Source organism: Lepus europaeus, chromosome 21, assembly GCF_033115175.1.
Source record: "Lepus europaeus isolate LE1 chromosome 21, mLepTim1.pri, whole genome shotgun sequence".
In the NCBI taxonomy this organism is placed as follows: domain Eukaryota; kingdom Metazoa; phylum Chordata; class Mammalia; order Lagomorpha; family Leporidae; genus Lepus; species Lepus europaeus.
In genome coordinates this window covers 24,621,787-24,643,550 of record NC_084847.1, presented here as the reverse complement: position 1 = coordinate 24,643,550, position 21,764 = coordinate 24,621,787, and the positions used below count along the sequence as shown (strand labels likewise).

The 21,764-nt window shown below is 54.4% G+C and overlaps 1 protein-coding gene across 3 annotated transcripts; it reads left to right on the top strand.

Moving 5' to 3' along the window:
* Nucleotides 1-85: 85 nt before the first annotated feature.
* On the top strand, nt 86-13,129 carry CLN3 (CLN3 lysosomal/endosomal transmembrane protein, battenin). 3 transcript variants are annotated; one of them, XM_062179629.1, is made up of 18 exons: nt 86-432; nt 537-664; nt 1,388-1,520; nt 1,706-1,828; nt 1,987-2,065; nt 3,807-3,903; nt 4,864-4,935; nt 5,102-5,181; nt 5,295-5,380; nt 5,918-5,990; nt 6,082-6,225; nt 7,390-7,502; nt 8,666-8,712; nt 8,790-8,858; nt 8,966-9,021; nt 9,139-9,232; nt 12,478-12,618; nt 12,715-13,129. In XM_062179629.1, the coding sequence occupies exons 4-18, from the start codon at nt 1,783-1,785 to the stop codon at nt 12,832-12,834; spliced, it is 1,317 nt and encodes a 438-aa protein (XP_062035613.1). In that variant the 5' UTR covers nt 86-432; nt 537-664; nt 1,388-1,520; nt 1,706-1,782; the 3' UTR covers nt 12,835-13,129. The 3 variants fall into 3 exon arrangements, with proteins under 3 accessions (XP_062035613.1, XP_062035612.1, XP_062035614.1); XM_062179628.1 differs by having other exon boundaries at nt 86-664; XM_062179630.1 differs by lacking the exons at nt 86-432; nt 537-664; nt 1,388-1,520; nt 1,706-1,828 and adding an exon at nt 3,254-3,376 and having other exon boundaries at nt 1,995-2,065.
* Nucleotides 13,130-21,764: the final 8,635 nt, after the last annotated feature.

Sequence of the window (21,764 nt, the reverse complement as noted above, 5' to 3'; positions counted from 1 at the left end):
TTAATGGGCTGGGGGAGGGGGCGGGAGGAGAGAGGGCAGAAAGGAAAAAGTGGGAGCAGGAGACCTCAGGATTTGGGATGGGGGAGGGGACATGTGGCCACCGCCTCTCCAGTGACTCAGGTCTTGTACTCACACCTCAGCCATTTCCGTCTCCCCCAAGCCACAGCCACTCTGGGAGGGGAAGCTGGGGTTTGTGGTTCCTGTTTTGCTTGCGGACAGGAGTAGGAGTGAGGAGGGGGCCGGCGGCAGGTCTGGCTTCTCATTGCCACACAATTAGTGCTTTCCCAAGGGGACGAAGAGGTTGGGTTCGTGGTGGCTCCAACCCCCATGGCTTCTTCTCTGGCTATTCTTGCAGAAGAGAACTTGGTGAACTCTGCATTGTTGGATGTCAGCCTCTCCCCCTCCTGTGGGTTCCCTGAGGGCAGGGGACAGGTACGCAAGGCTGCTCTATAGGGCTCTGCGTGGGTAGCAGGATCCTGTTTCTCATCGGTTGAGCAACCTGGGAAACACGCCATAGAGGGCACATTTTCAAACAGCAGCGTGAAGAGCCGGTGGTGGGAAAGGGCTGGAAGTGGGCCCAGGCTGTCGGAAGCCATCGCTGAATTTAGCAGGGGAAGGATGTGTTGAAGAGAATTCAGGATGCTGATTTCGCACCTAGAGGAAGGTAAGGGCGCAACTTCTTACTTGGGACTCTGTGACGTGACCTTGATTTTTCCTCGGTTCCCCATCCCCCACGAGCCTAATGTCCAGTTAGGGCACTCGGATGAGCTCACACGATGATCTTGGGCCCGGAATGAGCTGGTGTAAGCGTGCTTGGCGGCGCGGAGGCATGGCTTGCTGCCTCTAGCGCTGTGTTTCTTGTCGCTAACTTTGTGTGCTCTTCAGTAACTCTGCGTGCGTGCGTGTGTCTAGGCTTTCTCATCTGTAAAACCTGGGGCTGTACTTCTTTCTGGCTATTTCTAGGTGTTAGGAAAATTTGGGATAGAGGATCTCTTCAGGCCTTGGAGACCCACAATAGATAATTAAGGAAACCTCCATAGCAGGCTGTTATCTTTATTTTAGGTTTCTAAAAATAATTGAAGCAACAGACAGAGTCGAATGAGCGACTTTGAGAGAAACAGAAAGAAGAGAAAGGGGAGAGAGAGAAAAGAGAGAAGAAAGAAAAAAGGGAAGAAAAAAAAAAAAAGCGCAGGTGGCCATATTTGTTGCTGGCAAGTGAGGGCCGCGGGGAAGGCGTTGAAGCCGCTCGCAGCCATGACTAGTGCTGGCAGTATTACGTCAAGGCCTTGAGGGCAGCCAATCTAACATCGCGGCTCTACTTGCTGCTCCTACCCGTTCTAGTGTAAAAGCAGGGGTTCCCGGCCTTTCCTTTTCTCACCTTCCAAAGCCTACAGCTTAGCAAGGGCGAGGACCCGGAAGTAGGGAGGACCTTCGCGCACGTGATGGGGGACTCGCGAGAGCTGTCACGTGACTCGGCAACCCGCTGCTCCGCGGTGCGGAACGCTCGTTCGTTCTTAAAGGTACAGGCCGGGGACGCTCTCTTTCCAGGGGGCGGGGGCAAGTTGGCTGGGCGGGGGCGTGGTGGGGGCGTGGGAGGGCGCGAGACGGAGCCCCGGGCTGGCCTGATGGATTGCGGGGCGCGAACGCAGCAGACCAGCTGGGGCTGCGATGGCCATAGGGCGTTGAACCTTCTCACCTGTCGCAGACCCTCACCCGCCCGGTGGGAGCCAACCCTAAACTCTCGCCGACTTGGGGCTCCTCGGGGGAGCTGCGCTTGAGGCCATGGGGAGCCGTGCGGGCTCGCAGCGGCGCCGCTCGGATTCCGGGGGTGAGTATTGCGGCGCGTCCTCCGGGAGTGGCCACTTATGCCCCGCGACCCACGCGAGGGGCTCGGGAGCCGGCTCGGCCCCGGGAGAACAGCCGGGGGGCTGTCGTGCACCTGAGGGCGGCGCCGGGGGTCACACCTCCGTGTTCTCTCCCTCGCAGGGGAGGAGACAGACCCGGAGCCCGAGTCCCCTCGGTGGGAAGATCGGACCGCGCATTGGAGGAATGCGGCGGGCTTCTGGTGAGTGGCCTGGGGGTTCAGCCCAAGCCATAATGGGGTGAGAAGAGGGAAGCGACAGGAGGAAAGGGGGGAAGAAGGAGCTGAATCAAATATTGACCTAGTGCATCGGTTTGCCTGGGGCAGCTGCCAGCACTTTTTCAAGCTTCACCTGTTTACTCACCACCTTCGAGCTGGCCGGATCCTCCTGGCCTTGGAGCTTTCCGCCAGCCAGTCCAGCTGTAAAATTCTTTAATGCTTGTATTTTTAAGAGAAAACTTTTGTTGATTGATATGAAAGTGTTACAGAGAGGGAGGGAGAGACAGAAAGAGGGAGAAGAGTCTTCCGTGCACTGGCGTGCACTCTCCAGCTGGCCCCAACGGTCAGGGCTGGACCAAGCTGGAGCCAAGAGTTTCATCTGGGTCTCCAGCGTGGGTAGCAGGGGCCCAACGACTTGGGCCATCCCCAGCTGCTCTCCCAGGCCTTTAGCAGGGAGCTAGATGGATCAGAACTGGGAGCAGCTGGGACACAGACCAGTGCCCATATGGGATGCTGGCACTGCAGGCGGCTCTACCTGCTACGCCACAAAGCCAGGCTGCAAAAGAAAACTTGTGAAATCCAGATGGAAGAACCAGTATTTTTCCTTGGTGCACGTTTAAGTAAATGCATCCGTGTTGAAACTTTTTCGAAGGTCATTGCTTGCCTAAGCTCACGTAAATACCGAGCGTTGGAAAACACATGGAGCGTGAGCCTTAGCAGCGGGGACTTGAGTGGCACATCTGAGTTGGCCGTGGGTTCCTCTGACCCTTGAGAAGACTGACTTAGCATCGCTGAGCCCGCCTCCCTGTCAGTAAAATGGGAAGAGCAGCAGTGCCCCTTCCTAGGATTCTGAAAAGGATGCCTGGGAGACCTGTGGCACCAGATCTAGTTTCTTTCCCTTCACAGTGTGGAACTGCAGGAGAGGAGAGTTAGTGAAAGACACTTTCCAGGGTCTTAAGGGCCTTGGTATTATTATTATTTTAAAGATCGATTTTATTTATTTGCAAGGCAGAGTTAACAGAGAGAGAGAGAGATCTCCCATCTGCTGGTTCACTCCCCCAAATGGCCACAATGGTCAGGGCTGGGCCAGGCCGAAGCCAGGAGCTTCTTCCGGGTCTCCCATGTGGGTGGCAGAGGCCCAAGCACTCGGGCCATCCTCTGCTGCTTTCCCAGGTGCATTAGCAGGGAGCTGGATCAGAAGTGGAGCAGCCGGGACTTGAACCGGCGCCCTTGTGGAATGCTAGCATCACAGGCAGTGGCTTGACCTGCTGTGCCACGGCGCCGGCCGCAGCTTTGGTATTATCTTATTTTGATCCGTGAGGGGGTCGAAAGAGAAATCAGTGTCCCCGTTTCATACACAAGGGGACTCGAGTAGGAAGCATGGCACAGGAGCGCAGTCCCTTGGGTCTCAAGCCCTGGGATATTTATTTATTTTCGTTGCGCCACCCTGTATCAGCGGATGAGGGATGTCTTGGAGCTGAGGGGTAGGCGGGCTCAGAGGAGAGTGACCAAGGATGGTTTCAGGGTGAGGTCTTGGAGATCGGAAGCGACCCCAGATCTGTGAGCCCAAAGCCCATGCTTCTACTCCCACACTCAGTGAGGACAGGATGTGGCGATAGAGAGGGGGAAGGGAAAAAAAGAGGGAGTTGGTGGGGGAGCGGGTTGGTGTGGGGACTGTGGTTGGGCCGCAGGCCTGGAGGGGAGCTGAGATCTGCGCTCGCCCCAGGATCCTGGGTCTCTGCAACAACTTCTCCTACGTGGTGATGCTCAGTGCCGCGCACGACATCCTCAGCCACAGGGGGACACCAGGGAACCAGAGCCACGTAAGTGACCCCCGGCCCCCCTGACCACGGGGACACCAGGGAACCAGAGCCACGTAAGTGACCCCTGCCCCCTGACCATGGGGACACCAGGGAACCAGAGCCACGTAAGTGACCCCCTGCCCCCTGACCACGGGGACACCAGGGAACCAGAGCCACGTAAGTGACCCCTGCCCCCTGACCACGGGGACATCAGGGAACCAGAGCCACGTAAGTGACCCCTGCCCCTGACCACCACCACCACCACCACGCTTCGTCTCACCCTGGCCAGAAGCCCCCTTGAACAACTCGCCGAGTGGATGGCCAAGGAGTGGGGGGTAGGGGGCTAAGTGTCCAGTCTCCTAGGCCTCAGAACAAGGAGGGTCTTTATGAGACCAGAGGGTGGCAGGTGTGCAGACTCATGTGAGACTGGTGGGACAGCCGTCTCTGACAGAAATTCTGAACCTGGGCCCTGCTGACAGCTGGGGCGAGATGAGTCTCTGCTGGGGGCGGTCCTGTGCACTGTAGTATTTAGCACCATCATGTCCCTCTCTGCCTACGTGGTGCCAGTAGACCTGGAGGGTCTCAGACAGCCAAGGATGTCTACAGACCATGGCAGCTGTTCCTGGTGTGTGGGGGGGGGAGTGACACCACCCCCAGCTGAGAACCACTTGTCAGTGGTGATCAGGAAGCTGTGTGTCCCATCCAAGGGCACCAGCCACCAGCGTACAGGTCCAGCAGGGATTTGGCCCAGGGGCAGATTGTTCTGGAACACCAGATGTCTGTGTGAAAGCTCCTGAGTGTGTTAGCCACACCACACGAAGTCTACACGCAGGGCCGTCTTTGAACCGTGGGCCGTTAGTCTGAGACATCTATAGACAAGGGGCTGGTGCTGACTGCAGAACCACCCTTCGAGTCAGAGCTGAGCTGGGACATTGCCTGCCCTACTGTCTTCCTGGGTGACAGACTTCTCTTCCCCATCAGGTGGACCCAGGGCCAGTGCCCAGCCCCCACAACAGCTCCTCTCGATTTGACTGCAACTCGCTCTCCACAGCTGTGAGTGCCCAGCTGCTCCTCTCCTGATCCCCTGATCCAGGCCCTCCCACCCCAAGCCATCGGCACCCAGAGGAGACATCAGGGCTGCCAGCTCCTGAGCCCTCCCTCTGTGGCTTGTTGCATGCTGGGCAGGCCTGGGGGTCTCAACTCTCGTCTCCTGTCCCAGGCGGTCCTCCTGGCAGACATCCTCCCCACCCTCGTCATCAAACTGCTGGCTCCCCTTGGCCTTCACCTGCTGCCCTACAGGTCCGGGCGGGCGGGTCAGGAGGAAGGGCTGGTGGGGTCTAAGGGTGTAGGGGAGGCTGGCGAGCTGAGAGCGGGGCCTCACCGTCCGCTCCCCTCTCCCCACTCCCTCTCAGCCCTCGGGTTCTCATCAGCGGGGTGTGTTCTGCTGGAAGCTTCATCCTCGTAGCCTTTTCTGGCTCCGTGGGGATCAGCCTGTGCGGTGAGTGCGGGGTTCTGTGGTGGGTGTGGGGCCCAGAGCACCTGTGGGGAGCCATCGTCCTAGCACTGCCGGCAAAAGGATTCTGTCTGGAAGCCTCAGAAGTCTGCTGGGGCTGTCACGAGGAGGAGAGGGGAGAGGTGGCTAGTGGGGCGGCAGGGGGGAGCTGGGAGGAAGTGGCTGCGTTGGGTGGAGAGGGAGGTGGTGGAGGCACCAGGACTCTGTGATGGGGATGGAGGGATGGAGCACCTGCTCCTGGTTTGATAACTGGGTGGGTGGAGGCACCAGGACTCTGTGATGGGGATGGAGGGATGGAGCACCTGCTCCTGGTTTGATAACTGGGTGGGTGGAGGCACCAGTCTTGCTGAGGTGCATGCAGGAGGGAGTGGACTATGGGTCATGTCTGGAAGCCAGTCTTTCTGCGGGATCTGAGCTTAGCCTCCCCGAACACACACAGCAGGCCATGGTCCATCATCTCAGGGAACCGGGCTGTCCAGGAAAGGCTCGGCTCGGCCACCTCCCTGTTTGTCCTCCTCCCAGGTGTGGTCTTGGCCAGCATCTCTTCAGGTCTAGGGGAGGTCACCTTCTTGTCACTCACCGCCATCTACCCCAGGTAAGCAGCAGAGCAGGGAGAGTGGGGACAGGCCGACCCAGTCCCACTGTTTGCCTGGGTCCTCCTGACTGCTCCTGTCTTCACCTAACAGGGCTGTGATCTCCTGGTGGTCGTCAGGTACCGGGGGTGCAGGGCTGCTCGGGGCGCTGTCCTACCTGGGCCTCACCCAGGCTGGCCTCTCCCCTCAGAACACCCTGCTGTCCATGCTGGGTATACCTGCCCTCTTGCTGGCCAGGTGAGCTGCTTGGGGCCATGAGGAGGGAGGGGTTCGAGGAGCGGGTGTATGATCATGATCTCGATCTTCAGATCCCCATGGCCGCATGATGGGGGAATGTTGACTCTGGACCCTGATGGCCCTGAGCGGCCGCTCATCAGCTGTGAGGTGTTGAACGAGTTACTGTACCTCTCTGATCCTTGGCTTCCCTGTAGCTCCAATGGGCGGTAGTTGTGGCTTTCCAGCGAGATGAGGAGTGTGAAGCCTCAGCACAGTGTGGTGCCCAAGATGATTTGAATTGGGCCAGGGTAGACTTGACTGGTTCTGTGTATGAGTATTTTCGTGTGTATTCTGCAACAGTGACTTCACAGGTGATTTCTGACAGTAAGGCCAGGTAGAAGAAAGTGTTCCTCGAAAGGAAAATATTGTGTAGAAAAATATCATAGGCAGGAGGAGTGTGGATGTGGGAAGAACATGGAGGCGGAACCTGAGTGACGCTCGGGCTCAGCACAGAACGTACAATAAACGGCAACTAGAGAGTCATCCCGGGAAAAATAATTGCGATAAAACAGCACCGATACTTGGTGGGAGCTGTGGGTAGGGAAAAATAGGATTCTAATTTCAGCTCCAAAGAAAGAAAGGACTTTTCCACAAGGGAGCTCTTCTGGATGGGACAAGGGCATTGGAGGCCAAGGGACTCCCCGGCCACACATACTGGGGTATGCAGATGGGCAGGGATGCCCCAGGAGGGCGTGGCCTCCATGGCTTTGAGGGGAGGGGCTCTTCCAGCCCAACAGATTCTTTTTTTTTTTTTTTTAAGATTTATTCTATTTATTTGAAAGACAGTTACAGAGAGAGGTAGAGACAGAGAGAGAGGTCTTCCATCTGCTGATTTACTCTCCAAATGACAGCAACAGCCAGAGCTGAGCTGATCTGAGACCAGGAGCCAGGAGCTTCTTCTGGGTCTCCCATGCAAGTGCAGGGGCCCAACTGCTTGGGCCATCTCCATCTTCCACTGCTTTCCTAGGCCACAGCAGAGAGCTGGATCAAAGTGGAGCAGCCGGAACATGAACTGGCGCCCACATGGGATGCCGGCGCTGCTGGCCAAAGCTTTAACCCACTGTACCACAGTGCCAGCCCCTCGACAGGTTCTTTTGACTCTGTCTTCGTTCTGCTCGCTCCCAGCTACTTCCTACTGCTCACAACTCCGGAGTCCCAGGACCCTGGAGGGGACGACGAGGCAGAGACAGCAACTCGGCAGCCCCTGTTAAGCTCCGAGGTCCCAGAGTCAAGGCCAGGTAGGAGACTCAGGCCTCCTAAGAGGTCAGTGGTCCAAGATGGGAGGGAACTGGGATCACAGTGTTGGGAACGGTGGAAGTCCACCACACGTGACAGTTCAGGATCTGCTCAGTGAGCCCTGACTCAGGACACCAGGGCCAGGTGTCCTGATCGCTGGGGTATGGTGGTGGCCAAGGTAAGGAAATGAAACCGCTCCCTAAACAAACAAATGAGTCAGGAACAAGTTCTTTTCATGCACCGATGAGTGCTGGAAAGAACATATAGCTGTGATGTGACCAAACAGTGACAGTGGGCTGGAAACAGGGAGGGGTTGTGGCTTAGATTTACTTATTTACTTGAAAGGCGGAGTGACAGAGGAGGAGGGAGAGAGGGATTTTTCATTCCCTAATTCACTTTCCAAATGGCCACAATAGCCAAGGCTGGGCCAGGCCAAAGCCAGGAGCCAGGAACTCCACCCGGGTCTCCCACATGGGTGGCAGGGGCCCAAGTGCTCAAGCCGTCACATGCCCCTTCCCAGGCATTAGCAGGAAGCTGGATTAGAAGCAGAATAGCTGGAACTCAAACCTGCCCTGTGATAGGGATTGTACGCACCCAAGCTGTGGCTCATCCTGTGCACCACGACTCCTGCCCCAGAGGTCTTTTTGAAAACGTGGAACTTGGGCTGAAGTCTGGCTAACCAGGAATCAATCCTGTGCACACCCGCGTGAATGGCTTACAGGCAGAGGGAACAGCAGGTGCTAAGGCCCTGCCATGGGAGTGGGTTTGGATGTTCAAGAAACACAGTTGGAGAGGGAGAGCCAGCAGCGTTGTGGTCTGCAATGCCAGCATTCCATGTGGGCACCGATTCGTGTCCTGGCTGCTCTACTTCCTATCCAACTCCCTGCTAATGGCCTGGGAAAGCAACAGAAGATGGCCCAAGTGCTTGGAGATGGCCCAGCTGGGACTCAAACCAGTATGGGATGCCAGCATCGCAGGCAGTGGCTTTATCTGCTATGCCACAGTGCCAATCCCTAAATCATTCTTAAGTTTTCAAGAACCCAGTGGCTTTTAAAATGTTAGGTGTGTCCAGCCTGTGTCATCAGTTAATTCTTGCACAGACACCTCTTTGCTGAGTCTTCAGTGTGGGCAGTTCACCAACCCCTGTCCCCCCATCCCCCTGCAGACTCCAGCTGGAACCTCTCCTTCCAGGAAAAGTGGACTGTGTTCAAGGTGCGATGGTGACCGTGGCGTGCGCCCCGGGGGGTTCCCGTCGCCTGCCTCCCGCTTAGCCCTGCTGCCTCTCGCAGGGCCTGCTGTGCTACATCATCCCGCTGGTGCTGGTCTACTTTGCTGAGTATTTCATCAACCAGGGCCTTGTGAGTTGGGGGGAGGGAGGGGGCGGGGGGGAGGGGTGTGGAAGCAGCCCTAGGGGCGGGCACCTTCCCAACCCCACCCAACTCCCCCCGTCTGGCCTTTGCTGCAGTTTGAGCTGCTCTTCTTCCGGAACACAAGCCTGACCCACGCTCAGCAGTACCGCTGGTGAGAGGAGGAAGCATGGGCGGCATTAGGGAGGTGGGCTGGGAGGGCGCCCCTACCCCCGTGGGGGGTGGAGACCTGGGCTGGGAGGGACTGCCCTGCTCCCCGCGCCCACTTCAGGTACCAGATGCTGTACCAGGCTGGAGTCTTCATCTCCCGCTCTTCTCTCCGCTGCTGTCGCATCCGCTTCACTTGGGCCCTGGCCCTGCTGCAGGTACCAAGCCCTGCCTCCCACCCCACTCCCCGCTCCCCCAGGCCCTACTGGAAGTATTCGCTGTACTTGAACACTTGGAAGCACAGAGATCGGAGGCCCGCAGGGGGACCCTGTTAAAAATGTGTGGCCTTGGGAGCCGGGCAAACCCGGGTGCAAATCCCAGCTTCTGTCCCCAGCAGCTGGGTGACTTGGGACAGGTGTCTGAACCTCTCTGAGCCTTTGTTTTCTCATCCATAAGTCAGGTGTGGCCACCGTCTGTGTTTCAGGGTAATTCTAAGAAATAGAGATGAGAGAAATGCAAGAACAGCATTTACTGTTGGGTTTTGATCAGTTATGGAGGCATGATTAATATTAACATTATTAATATTATTCGAGAGAGAATATCCAACCACGGATTGACTCTCCAAATGCCCACAACGGTTGGAGCTGGGCCAGGTTGAAGCCAGGAGCCAGATCTGCATCCAGGTTCCCCACAGGGGTGGTGGAGACCCAATTACTTAAAACATCAACTGCAGCCGCCTGGGGTCTGCATTAGCAGGAACCTGGGACGGGGAGCCAGAGTCAGAACGCGAGCCCAGGCACTCCAGGGTGTGGGGATGCGAGCGTTCCAACCAGCGTCTTAAACGCCAGCCAGACCCCCGCCCCAGGAGCCCTTTTCAGAAAATGATGACTTGCACATGCTCTGTGCAAGGATTTCTTTTTTTTTAATTTTTTTTATTTTTTTATTTTTATTTTTTTATTTTTGACAGGCAGAGTGGACAGTAGAGGGAGACAGAGAGAAAGGTCTTCCTTTTTGCCGTTGGTTCACCCTCCAATGGCCGCTGCGGTAGGCGTGCTGCGGCCGGCACACCGTGCTGTTCCGATGGCAGGAGCCAGGTGCTTCTCCTGGTCTCCCATGGGGTGCAGGGCCCAAGCACCTGGGCCATCCTCCACTGCACTCCCAGGCCATAGCAGAAAGCTGGCCTGGAAGAGGGGCAACCGGGATAGGATCGGTGCCCTGACCGGGACTAGAACCCGGTGTGCCGGCACCGCAAGGCGGAGGACTAGCCTGTTAAGCCACGGCGCTGGCCTTTTTTTTTTTTTTTTTTTAAGATTTATTTATTTATTTGAAAGAGTTACACAGAGAGAGGAGAGGCAGAGAGAGATAGAGAGAGGTCTTCCATCTGCTGGTTCACTCCCCAATTGGTTGCAACAGCCAGAGCTGCGCTGATCTGAAGCCAGGAGCCAGGAGCTTCCTCCAGGTCTCCCATGTGGGTGCAGGGGCCCAAGGACTTGGGCCATCCTCCACTGCTTTCCCAGGCCACAGCAGAGAGCTGGATTGGTAGTGGAGCATCCGGGACTCAAATCAGCATCCATATGGGATGCCAGCTGGCACTGTAGGCAGCGGCTTTACCTGCTACACCACAGCACCGGCCCCTGTGCAAGGATTTCAAGTCCTATTTTTAACTATAAGAACATGCACGGCCCGACTGCAGCGGACATTGTGGGGTGAACCAACGGAAAAGGAAGACCTTTCTCTCTCTCTCTCACTGTCCACTCTGCCTGAAAAAAAAAAAAAAAAAAAAAAAAAGGAACATGCACAGTTCTTTTTGCCCTGGATGTTTGATTATGGTACGGTGAGCACAGTCAGCCGTGGCCAGCAGTAGCCTGCGGCTCTCAGTGCACAGCAGTCTGTTGGAAGGAGTTTCCCAGGCACGGCATTCCCTGTTTCAAGGTCACACAAGTCTACCGTCCCCTGAAGGTAGCTGTTAAACCTGCCACTATTACCGGAGAGCCCTCTGTCCCTAGCAACTCAATTCGACTTGGTAACAAGTCTGTGTAGCTATAGCAACAGCCACCAACCAGCCTCCTCCCTCCTGATTTGTCAAAGCCAGGGGTGGAGAAACCTTTTTTCTGCCAAGGGCCATTTGGAGATTTATAACATACAGAACAATGGACTGAAAACGCAGCCCTGCTGGAAATTTATTGAATTTCAAGTCCCACCTGTGATTACCTTGGCAGGGCCTGACCACAGGCGTCACAACAGCCTGCAGGCCAGATGTTGTCCACCCTGTGGCGCTGCTGGCTCAGGGGGTGTATCCACCGAGTCCTAGAGGACTGTGAGTGACCCCTGCTCGGACTTCTTCCCGATGCTGTCAAAACGTGTACCTATGGTTTTGCCTAGATGTATTCTCCAAGGCCGTTTCATGGAATGGGAACTAGGGCTTGCAGTTACAGAAAGCACCTCGCCTGAGAGTCCTCATGGTGTTGCACCTGTCATGCTTTGTTTTATTATTTGAAAGGCAGAATTACAGAGGGGCAGAGGCAGAGAGAGAGAGAGAGAGCGAGAGCGAGCTTCCATCCACTGGTTCACTCCCCAAATGGCCACAATGGCTGGAGCTCAGTCAATCAGAAGCCAGGAGCCTCCTTTGGGTCTCCCACGTGGGTGCAGGGGCCCAAGGACTTGGGCCATCTTCTACTGCTTTCCCAGGCCATAGCAGAGCAGGATCGGAAGTGGAGCAGCCAGGACTCAAACTAGTGCCCATATGGGATTCCGGCACTGCAGGCGGTGGCTTTACCTGCCACGCCACAGCGCGGCTGCTGTCTTCAGTGCAGAGCTCTGAGCCCAGCTGAGGTGTACTGAATCAGGACTTCCAAGGGGGAGCCCTGCATGGTGCATCTGTAATAGGATCTCTCCAGTGGGGACCAGGGGGCCTTCTGACAGGTGGGCACACCTAAACCAGAGTTCCTCAACCTCAACCCCCTTGGCATTTGGGGCCTGGTGATTGTTGTGGGGGTCCTGTGTGCTGTCTGCTGTTCAGCCACATCTCCGGCCTCCACCCACCAGATGCCAGTGGCCAACCCCGGGTTGGGACCACTGAGAACGGCTGGAGCCCCCTGGGTGGCGCGGTGGCCTTCCTTTGAGAATCTCTGGTCTCAGGCCTGGGGCATGGGTACTGTTTTAAGGAGACCTTGGGAGGAAGAGATGGGATTGCAGAAGAGGGGTCACATTCAGAGAGTGGGAGGGATGGGGGCGGAAGCCTGGAGCCAGGGCCAGAGGAGGCTGCCAAGTACACGGTGCTGGGGATGGGGCGCGGGCACGCCTACCCCAGCTCCCAGGCTCTGGCGGGCCCAGCCAGGTGTTGGGGCTTTGTCCAGGCCCGTCAGCTCTGTTTGTCCAGCACCTCCCAGAACGAGGGGCCGCAGCCTCCGTCCCTGCCCTGCCGCGGCTCCAGGCTCAGCGCTCCCTCCCCCTGTGCCCACAGTGCCTCAACATGGCCGTCCTGCTGGCCGACATCTGGCTGAGCTTCCTGCCCAGCATCTACCTCGTCTTCGGGGTCATTCTCTACGAGGGGCTCCTGGGAGGCGCGGCCTACGTGAACACCTTCCACAACATTGCCCTGGAGGTCAGCTGCAGCCGGGGGAGTGGAAGGGGGGTGGCCAAGTCCAGGGGGCGGGGCTTTCGGGGCCTGAGACTTCACACCTGCTCTGTGCTCTCCCAGACCAGCGACAAGCACCGGGAGTTTGCCATGGCCGCCGCCTGCATCTCTGACACCTTGGGGATCTCCCTGTCAGGGCTCCTGGCCTTACCTCTGCACGACTTCCTGTGCCGCCTCTCCTAACACCGCCCCCCACCCCACCCCTCCACCCTCAGCCGGGGATACAGAAAGCAGAACACTCCGGGCTGGGAGCAGGTGGGCAGGTCAGACACCCAGCTGCACCGGCGAGCACGTCCCTGAGCTCTGATCACCACTTTCCCCACGGGGCTGGGACAGGGAAGTGCCAGGCCTTGTTCCCCTTGGGCACCGGGCAGCCGTGTCTCCCACTCCCAAGCTGGACTCAGGGAGTTTCTTCGTGGCCTTGTGCCATCTAAATAAATGCCTATTTTATCAATGGACCTCTTGTGCCATTTTTTCCCTCTGGTATTCCTGTATTGTAAAAGCATACAACCCACCTTTATGTAAGCGTATAAAGGAAGCATTTCAATAGATTTCTGCCCATCTTTGAGGCTCTATTTATGCCTGTCTTTATTATGTGTATATGTAGATACATTTTTTTTCCCAACATGAACATTTTCATCTATGGAAGTTGAAAGACGTGCACAGTGAGTCCTGTGTCCACCATCTCCTGAGTGTGGGATTAACCTTTCGCTCTCGTGGCTTTATCATGAAGCCAAGCGCTCCATTGACGTCTGCCCATTCCTCCGTCCATCTCGTTCTCGTGATGTTTAGAGTGAGGCAGACGTCAGTAGCTTCCCTGGAAACACTTCAGCATACACATAAAAGGTTTTCATTTCTTTGAAAGACAGAGAGAGAGAGGGATCTTCCATATGCTGGTTCGTTTCCCAAGTGCCTGCAGCAGTTCAGGCTGGGCCAAAGCTGAAGCTGGGACCCAGGAGCTCCTTCTGGGTCTCCCATATTGGGGTGGTAGGAACCCTAGTATTTGGGCCATCACCTGCAGCCTCTCAGGCGCACGAGCAGGAAGCTGGACGAGAAGTGGAGGCAGGGCTCGATCCCAGGCGCTCCAGCAGCCACCATGCCCCCACCTCTAGACTGCTACACATTTAGACAGCAGAGGCCACAGTAGCAGCGTTCCCCACACTTCATTGTTAGCATCTCCAAGTTCACTGTGTGCTGTGCTTGCCAGTCCTCTGATTTACTTCTTATGTTTCATTATAGCAACTTTTAATATAAATTTAGTTATTTTTTATTAAAGATTAACTATTTATTTGAAAAGCAAGAGTTACAGAGAGATCTTCCATCTGCTGGTTCACTTCCCAAGTGGCTATACAATGGCTGGGGTTGGGCCAGGCTGAAGCTGAGAACCCAGAGCTTTATCTGGGTGCAGGAGTCCAAGCGCTTGGGCCATCTTCTGCTTTCCCAGGTGCATTAGCAGGGAGCTGGATTGGAACTGGAGCAGTGGGGACTCAAACCGGTGTCCATATGGTATGCCAGCACTGCAGGTGAAGGCCTAACCTTCCACTCCACAACCCCTGCTGGCCCCTAATTCAGTTATTTTAAAGAGAAACAATGTAACTATTGAAATCATGAGTATGAAATGCTAGTTGTGTATTTTTAAACATGTTCAATATGTTTATATGGTATTTTGAAAAGGTTTATTTATTTGAAAGGCAGAATTATAGAGAGGCAAAGAGAGACAGGTGTCTTCCATCCACTGGTTTACTCCTAGGATGGCCACAATAGCCGGAGCTGTGCCGATCCAAAGCCAGGGACCAGTAGCTTCTTCCAGGGGCCCAAGGACTTGAGCCAGCTTCTGCTTTCCCAGGCCATAACAGAGAGCTGGATCAGAAGTGGAGCAGCCGGGACTTGAACCGGTGCCCATGTGGGGGGCTGAGACTGCAGGCGGCAGCTTTACCCGCTACACTGCAACGCCGGCCCCTACATGTTTACAAAATACATAGCTATTCAGGTTAAAAATGAACATCTAGGTAGGTCAAGAACAGTTCATCCCCACGATGCTGTGTGTGGGCCGGCTCAGGGCGATGCTAGTCTGCTGGCTTTGCAGGTGCAGGGAGCCGGCACTCAGCACCCAGCTCCGTGATCGTGGGAAAGTCACAGCAGCCCAACTTCTGGCCTTCCAAATGCAGATAACAGGACTAGCTTTCAGGGCAGGCATTCGGGCTGGTGGTTAAGAAACCTACATCCCACATCAGAGTGCCTGGGTTGAAGTCCTGATTTGGGGGGCTGGCGCTGTAGTGTAGTACACTAAGCATGTGCCTTTGTAGCCATCTGGGGAGTGAACCAGCAGATGGAAGATCTGTCTCTCTTCTCTCCCTCTCTCCTCTCTCTGCCTTTCAAATAAATGTTTTTTTTTTAAAGAAAAATTTATCTAAAAAATTGAAAATCAAGTCATCATAAATTGGATCAGTTTATGTAGATAAGAATTATGTCAGGGGCTGGCGCTGTGGTGTTTTGGGTAAAGCCACCATTTGTAGCACTGGCATCTCATATTGGTGCCAGTTCAGGTCCTGGCTGCTCCACTTCCAATCCAGCTCCCTGGTAATGCACCTGGGAAAGCAGTAAAAGATGGCCCAAGTCCTTAGGCCCCTGCAGCCATGTGGGAGACCTGGAAGAAGTTCCTGGCTTTGGATCAGCACAGCTCCAGCCATTGCAGCCATTTGGGGAGTGAACCAGTGGATGAAAGATCTCTCCCTCTGACTCTCTGCCTCTGCATCTCTGTAACTCTGCCTTTCAAATAAATAACTAAATTTTTTAAAAATTACATCAAAGGGCTTCCAAAAGTTCATAGAAATGGAGTAATAAATGACTTTTCCATGATATTTAAAAATTTTTAAGTTATTTGCATGGCAGCAAGACAGAAACAGTGCGTGCTCCCCAAATGTCCACAGTGGCTCCCAGCTGGAGCCAAAGCTGGCAGCCAGGACCCCATCGCTGCTGCCTCCCAGAGTCTGCGGTAGCAGGAAGCTGGAGTCAGGGCCCAGAGCTGGGGAGCAAGTGCAGGCACTCTGATGGGAGACTTGCATCTCAGCTGCTAAGCCGAGACCCGCCCCTTCCGTGAACTTTTTGAAGCCTCCCCACTCGCATGTGTATATGTCCGTGTGTGTGTATATGTCCGTGTGTGTGTATATGTCCGTGTGTGTATATGTCCGTGTGTGTATATGTCCGTGTGTGTGTATGTCCGTGTGTGTATATGTCCATGTGTGTGTATATGTCCGTGTGTGTGTATATGTCCGTGTGTGTAAGTAACCAGATCGCGATCCATTTTGCCTGCATCTTCCCTCGTTTATTCATATGTGTTGCAGCTCATTCTATGTCAAGGTCAGTGGATCTGCCTCATTCTCTCTGCAGCTCTTCCATTATAGGCACGCCATACAATGTATCTCCTCGGAATCCCCTTTTTAATATTCACAGTAACCCTGGGAGGCGGGCAGTATCCTTCCACTTCAGAGAGGAGAGTGGGTCTTTCCTGGTGACGCCGAAGCATCAGTGCAGAGTGCCCTGGAGCCTGCGGGATGGGGAGAGGATGCAGGTGCAGCAGAAAGGGAGTTCATGCTGTGAACTGTGATTGCGTGATTAAAAACATTCCAAGTTAGGGAGAGAGAGAGATGCTGACTGCCAAGGAGGTCAAGTGATGGCTCATCTTCCAATTCACAGCTCTCTGAACTGTTGAGAGTCTGCTGTTTGTAGAGCTAGATTCCAGCACATTTCATTATTATCATGATTTATGTGAAAGGCAGAAAAAGACACACAGAGAGAAACAATAGAAAGAGTAAGTGAGTTTCTATCTGCTGGTTCGCTCCCCAAACGTCTGCAGGTACTCGGGCCATCTTCCAGTGCTTTCCCAGGTGCATTAGCAGGAAGCTGGATCAGAAGTGGAGTAGCCAGGACTCGAACTGGTGCTCTGCTGTGCCACAATGTCAGCCCCTAGACTCTAGCAATTTTTGAGTTGATACAACCTGGGCTTGTGAGTAGCACAGATGGGAATGATTAAAGAAAAATCTTAAGAATTCCTTGCATTACAAGCCTAACAAGGCCATGACCTGGAGCCGAAGGTAACACAGGTATCTTTAACGGGTGCATTTTGCTAATGCTTAGGTTTTGATGGGGTCCCTAATGGTCCCAGAGCAGGAAGTGGATCCTGAAGGAACTTGGATCAGTCTGCAATTTGCAGTCCCCGAGGTTGCACACGTTCCATTAGCACGTTGCTTCTGCCCAGTGGCCTTTGATAACACGAGCATCAAGCGGAGAGACAGTAATCACAGCGGGGGCTTGCATAGCCATTTCAAGCGTGCAAAGGCATTTGAAGCTCATGACAAACTCTCAGATGGATGGGAGCAGCAGCTTCTACTGATCTCATTTTACAAGTGAGAAAACCTAGACACGGAAGGGCGGGCCATGGCTCAGCCAGTGACGGCATGAGCTCCCGGCCCTCTGCTTCATAAGCTACACCACATGCCTCCAGACTCCACGGTATTATTTCACTGTGGAGAGGGAATGTGAGGGCCCCGGTGTTGTGGCTTAGCAGGTTGAGCCGCCCCCTACACAAGACTTCGTATCAGAAAACTGGTTCAGACCTTGGCTGCTCCACTTCCCAACCAGCTCCAGAAGATGGCCCTGCCTCCTACATGGGAGACCGAGATCCTGGCTTCAGGCTGGCCCAGCTCTGGATGTTGGGGCCATTTGGGGAGTGAACCAATGGATGGGAGAGCTCGCTCTTGCTCTCTCTTTTTCTCCCTCTCTCAGTGTAATTCTGACCTTCAAATAAAAAAAAGATATGGGTGGGCATAAAACGAGTCTTTTTTAAAGATTTATTTATTTATTTTTGAAAAAGTCACACAGAGAGAGAAGGAGAGGCAGAGAGAGAGAGAGAGGTCTTCCATCCACTGGTTCACTCCCCAAATGGCCGCAATGGCCAGAGCTGGGCTGATCCATAACCAGGAGCCAGAAGCCTCCTCTGGGTCTCCCACGCAGGTGCAGGGGCCCAAGGACTTGAGCCATCTTCTACTGCTTTCCCAGGCCATAGCAGACAGCTGGATCAGAAGTAGAACAGCCGGGACTCGAACTGGTGTCCAGGCGGCAGCTTTATCCACTACATTAGAGTGCTGGCCCCACAATGAGTCTTGTTCATGAAGACCTCCATCTACCTAGGGTGCCCCCAAGTGTTTTTTGTTGTTGTTGTTGTTGTTAAAAAAAAAAATGAGCCACAGCGAATGCGGTGTGTTCTATATAAAGTTTTGACGATGTTGGCTGGATCATACGCAAACAGATGTTCATTGGAATAGTCTTCACTTGCTGCTGTGACAAAGGTTAAGCCGCCAACTAGAGCACCAACATCCCATATTATGGGCATTGGTTTGAGTCTCTGCTGCTCCGCTTCCGATTCAGCTCCCTGCTAATGCGTCTGGGAAAGCAGTGGAAGATGGCCCAAGTGCTTGGGCCCCTGAACCTACTGTGGGAGACCTGGAAGAGGCTCCTGGGTTTGGATGGGCTCAGCTCCAGCCATTGTGGCCATCTGGGGAGTGAACCAGCAAATAGAAGACCTCTCTCTTCCTTTGCCTCTCCTTCTCTGTAACTCTGCCTTTCCAATAAATAAAATATGTTTTTTAAATAGTCTTCATTGTCTCCATGTTTTAAATGTTTCACAATCAGAGATAAAGTTGTAGGGGCTGGGGCTGTGGCATAATGGGTAAGGCTGTCACCTCCAGTGCCAACATCCCGTATGGATGCCAGTTTGAGTCCCGGCTACTCCACTTCCGATCCAGCTCTCTGCTGTGGCCTGGGAAAGCAATGGAGGATGTCCCAAGTGCTGCATGGGAGACCCAGAGGAGGCTTCTGGCTCCTGGCTTTGGATCGGCACAGCTCTGGCCATTGCGGCCATTTGGGGAGTGAACCAGTGGATGGAAGACCCCTCTCTCACTCTCTCTCTCTCTGCCTCTCCTCTCTCTCTGTGTAACTCTCTCAAGGAAGGAAGGAAGGGAGGGAGGGGAGAAAGAGAGAGAGGGAGAGAAAGAAAGAAAGAAAGAAAGAAAGAAAGAAAGAAAGAGAGAGAGAAAGAAAGAGAGAAAGAAAGAAAGAAGAGAGAAGAGAGAAAGAAAGAAGAGAGAAGAGAGAAAGAAAGAAAGTTGTAGGAATGGGTGTTTGGCGTAGCAGCGAAGTCACTGCTTAGGCAGGTGGGTGCTTGGCACAGCAGTTAGGTTGCTCTGTGAGACACCTGTGCCCCTTGTCAGAGTGCCTGGCTCAAGTTCCAGCTATTCTGCTTCCAATCCAGCACCCCTGGAGGTGTGCATCAAGTGCTCAATGGCTCAAGTACTAGGGTCCCTGACACCCATGGGCAATACCTGGATTGAGTTCCGGGATGCTGGCCTCAGCCTGGCACAGCCCTGACTGTTGGGAGCACTTGGGGAGATGGGAGATCTCTTTCTATGTCTCTGTCTCTCTCTGCCTTTCAAATAAAAATGAAAATAAACATTTTGAAAGATGCCACTCGGGGTGCCTGCGTTCAGGTTCTGACCCCACTCTTGATTCCAGTTTCCTGCTAACATGCACCCTGGGAAACACAAGTGGCGGCTCGTGTAGTCGGGCCTCTGCCGTCCATTTGGGAGGTCTGTGTTGGATTCCTGGCTCCCAGTTTGGGCCGGACCCCGCTCTAACCATTGCAGGCAGTTGGGGTTGAACCAGCCAATGAGAACTCTGTCTCACTGCCTCTCAGATACATACAGACATACATAAAACAAACAAATCAAGACTGCTAGGAGTGACCGGACAGGAATATAGGAAGAGAGCTTGGGTAGGGGACTGGTCATGCTGTATGTCTTGATGTGGTCGCCACTTAAACAGATGTTCTTGCTCTGTGAAAACTCGTCAGACTGCATTTACTGCCTGGGACGCGTCTGAGTTGCCTGGGACGGGCATTGTGGTGCAACAGGTCAAGCTGCCTCTTGGTATGGCAGAGCAACGGAGTGCCTGGGATTGAGCCCCACCTCCACTAGGAGCCGGCTCCCTGCTCATGCTCCTGGGAGGGAGCAGCGATGGCCGCCCACGTGGGAGACCCAGATGGAGCTCCCGGCTCCTGACTCCAGTCTGGCCCAGCCCTGGCTGTTGCTGGCATTTGGGGAGTGAATCAGTGGATGGAAGGTTTTCTCTCTCTCTCTCTTTCTGTCACTCTGCCTTTCAAACAATATGTTTTAAAATTTACTAAATGTTTTGTAATGACTTTATAAAGGGATTAGGAAAAAATAAAGAATTTGATGCTTTTTCCTTCACAAATGATCAGGTTCTTGGGAGTAACAGGAAGTGGTTTCAACATCAGTCACTTGGATGTATATTCGCATTTCTTCATCTGCAGTGACACTGAACTTCACCTCACTCAGCCTCCTTTTCCTCTTCACTTTTGGCTCCCTTGAAACATCCTTGCTATCTGGTTGGGGGGGAGACGGGGACCGTGGCAGAACTGAGGGGGTCTGTAGGGTGTGGGCAGAGGGAGGGAGTGGGGTGGAGGAGGGAGGGAGGGGAAGAAAAGGGGAGAGACCAGGCTGTGTGCAGAGGCCCAGCGCTCCAGCCCCTGAGCTTTCTCGCCTCCAGGACTTTGGCCCTGATGTTTCCTCTGTCTCAAGTGGCCTCCTCCACTCCCCATAGCCTGCTAAGTCCCGCTTTTCTTCCAGGGAAGCGCTGTGCCTCCAGTGCCAAACACAGGGTGAGACCCTCAGCAGATGCTGAATGAATGAAACCACCTTTATAAATGCAAGCCTTCTGACAGCTTCTCCAGTCCACCTGGATTTAAATTTACCCTCACCTTAATCCGAATTCATTTTTTTTTCCAAAGATGTATTTATTTGTTGGAAAGGCAAAGTGGAAGAGAAGAGGAGAGGGAAGGAGGGATCTTCCATCTGCAGATTCACTCCCCAAATGCCTGCAATGGCCAGAGCTGGTCCAATCCGCGACCAGGAGCCCCGCACTCCATCTGGGTCTCTCACGTGGGTGCTGGGGGCCCACGTAGTTGGGCCATCATTTGCTGCTTTCCCAGGCTGGGAAGTGGATTAGCCAGGATTTGACCCAGTGCTGCGATATGGTACGTTGCTCTCAAAAGCAGTGGCTTCACCAAACCCACTGCACCGCAATGCCAGTACCCTGACCTGGATTTAAATCCACAAGCCTGCAGCCGGCGCTGTGGTTTAGCAGGTTAAGCTGCCGCCTGCAGTGCCCGCTTCCCATATAGGCGCAGGTTCGAGTCCCGGCTGCCCCAATTCCGACCCAGCTCTCTGCTATGGCCTGGGAAAGCAGTAGAAGATGGCCCAAGTCCTTGGGCCCCTCACCCACGTGGGAGACCCAGAAGAAGCTCTTCACTTCGGATCAGCACAGCTCCAGCTGTAGCAGCCTTATGAAGACGGTGTTATTATTGCCTTTATTTTATTTATTTATTTTTTTTGACAGGCAGAGTGGATAATGAGAGAGAGACAGAGAGAAAGGTCTTCCTTTGTCGTTGGTTCACCCCCAATGGCCACTGCGGCTGGCGCACCGTGCTGATATGAAGCCAGGAGCCAGGTGCTTCTCCTGGTCTCCCATGGGGTGCAGGGCCCAAGGACTTGGGCCATCCTCCACTGCCTTCCCGGGCCATAGCAGAGAGCTGGCCTGGAAGAGGGGCAACCAGGATGGAATCTGGCGCCCCAACCGGGACTAGAACCCGGTGTGTGGGCGCCGCGGCTCAATAGGCTAATCCTCCGCCTGCGGCACCGGCCTATTGCCTTTATTTTATAGCTCAAGTAGACTTTATGAAGCACACAGGGGTTAGGAAATTTGCTTAAGCAAGTAGCTCCTCTGGGACTGGAACCCAAATAGTCTGGAAGTTTGCTCTGAGCCTAGATTCAAAACCCAGCAGCTCATCAGCATTGCCTGGGCGCTGGTCCTTAGATTCCGATTCTGCAGGTCAGGAAAACCCGTGGGTTTCAAAGCTTGAAGCAAACGCGCGGTCGGATTGGGAAAGACTCCCGCCAAAAGTTTAGGGCCACTGACGTCATGATTGTCCCCGCCCCCTGCGTGCCGCGAAGATGACTGGGAGTTGTAGTCTCCCAGTC

Bases quoted from the DNA above. Each gene is read 5' to 3' on its own strand.
- CLN3 (XM_062179629.1), top strand. From the start codon at position 1,783: ATGGGGAGCCGTGCGGGCTCGCAGCGGCGCCGCTCGGATTCCGGGG. The intron at 8,859-8,965 runs GTGAGTTGGGGG...CCTTTGCTGCAG, and splicing joins ATTTCATCAACCAGGGCCTT to TTTGAGCTGCTCTTCTTCCG. The intron at 12,619-12,714 runs GTCAGCTGCAGC...GTGCTCTCCCAG, and splicing joins TCCACAACATTGCCCTGGAG to ACCAGCGACAAGCACCGGGA.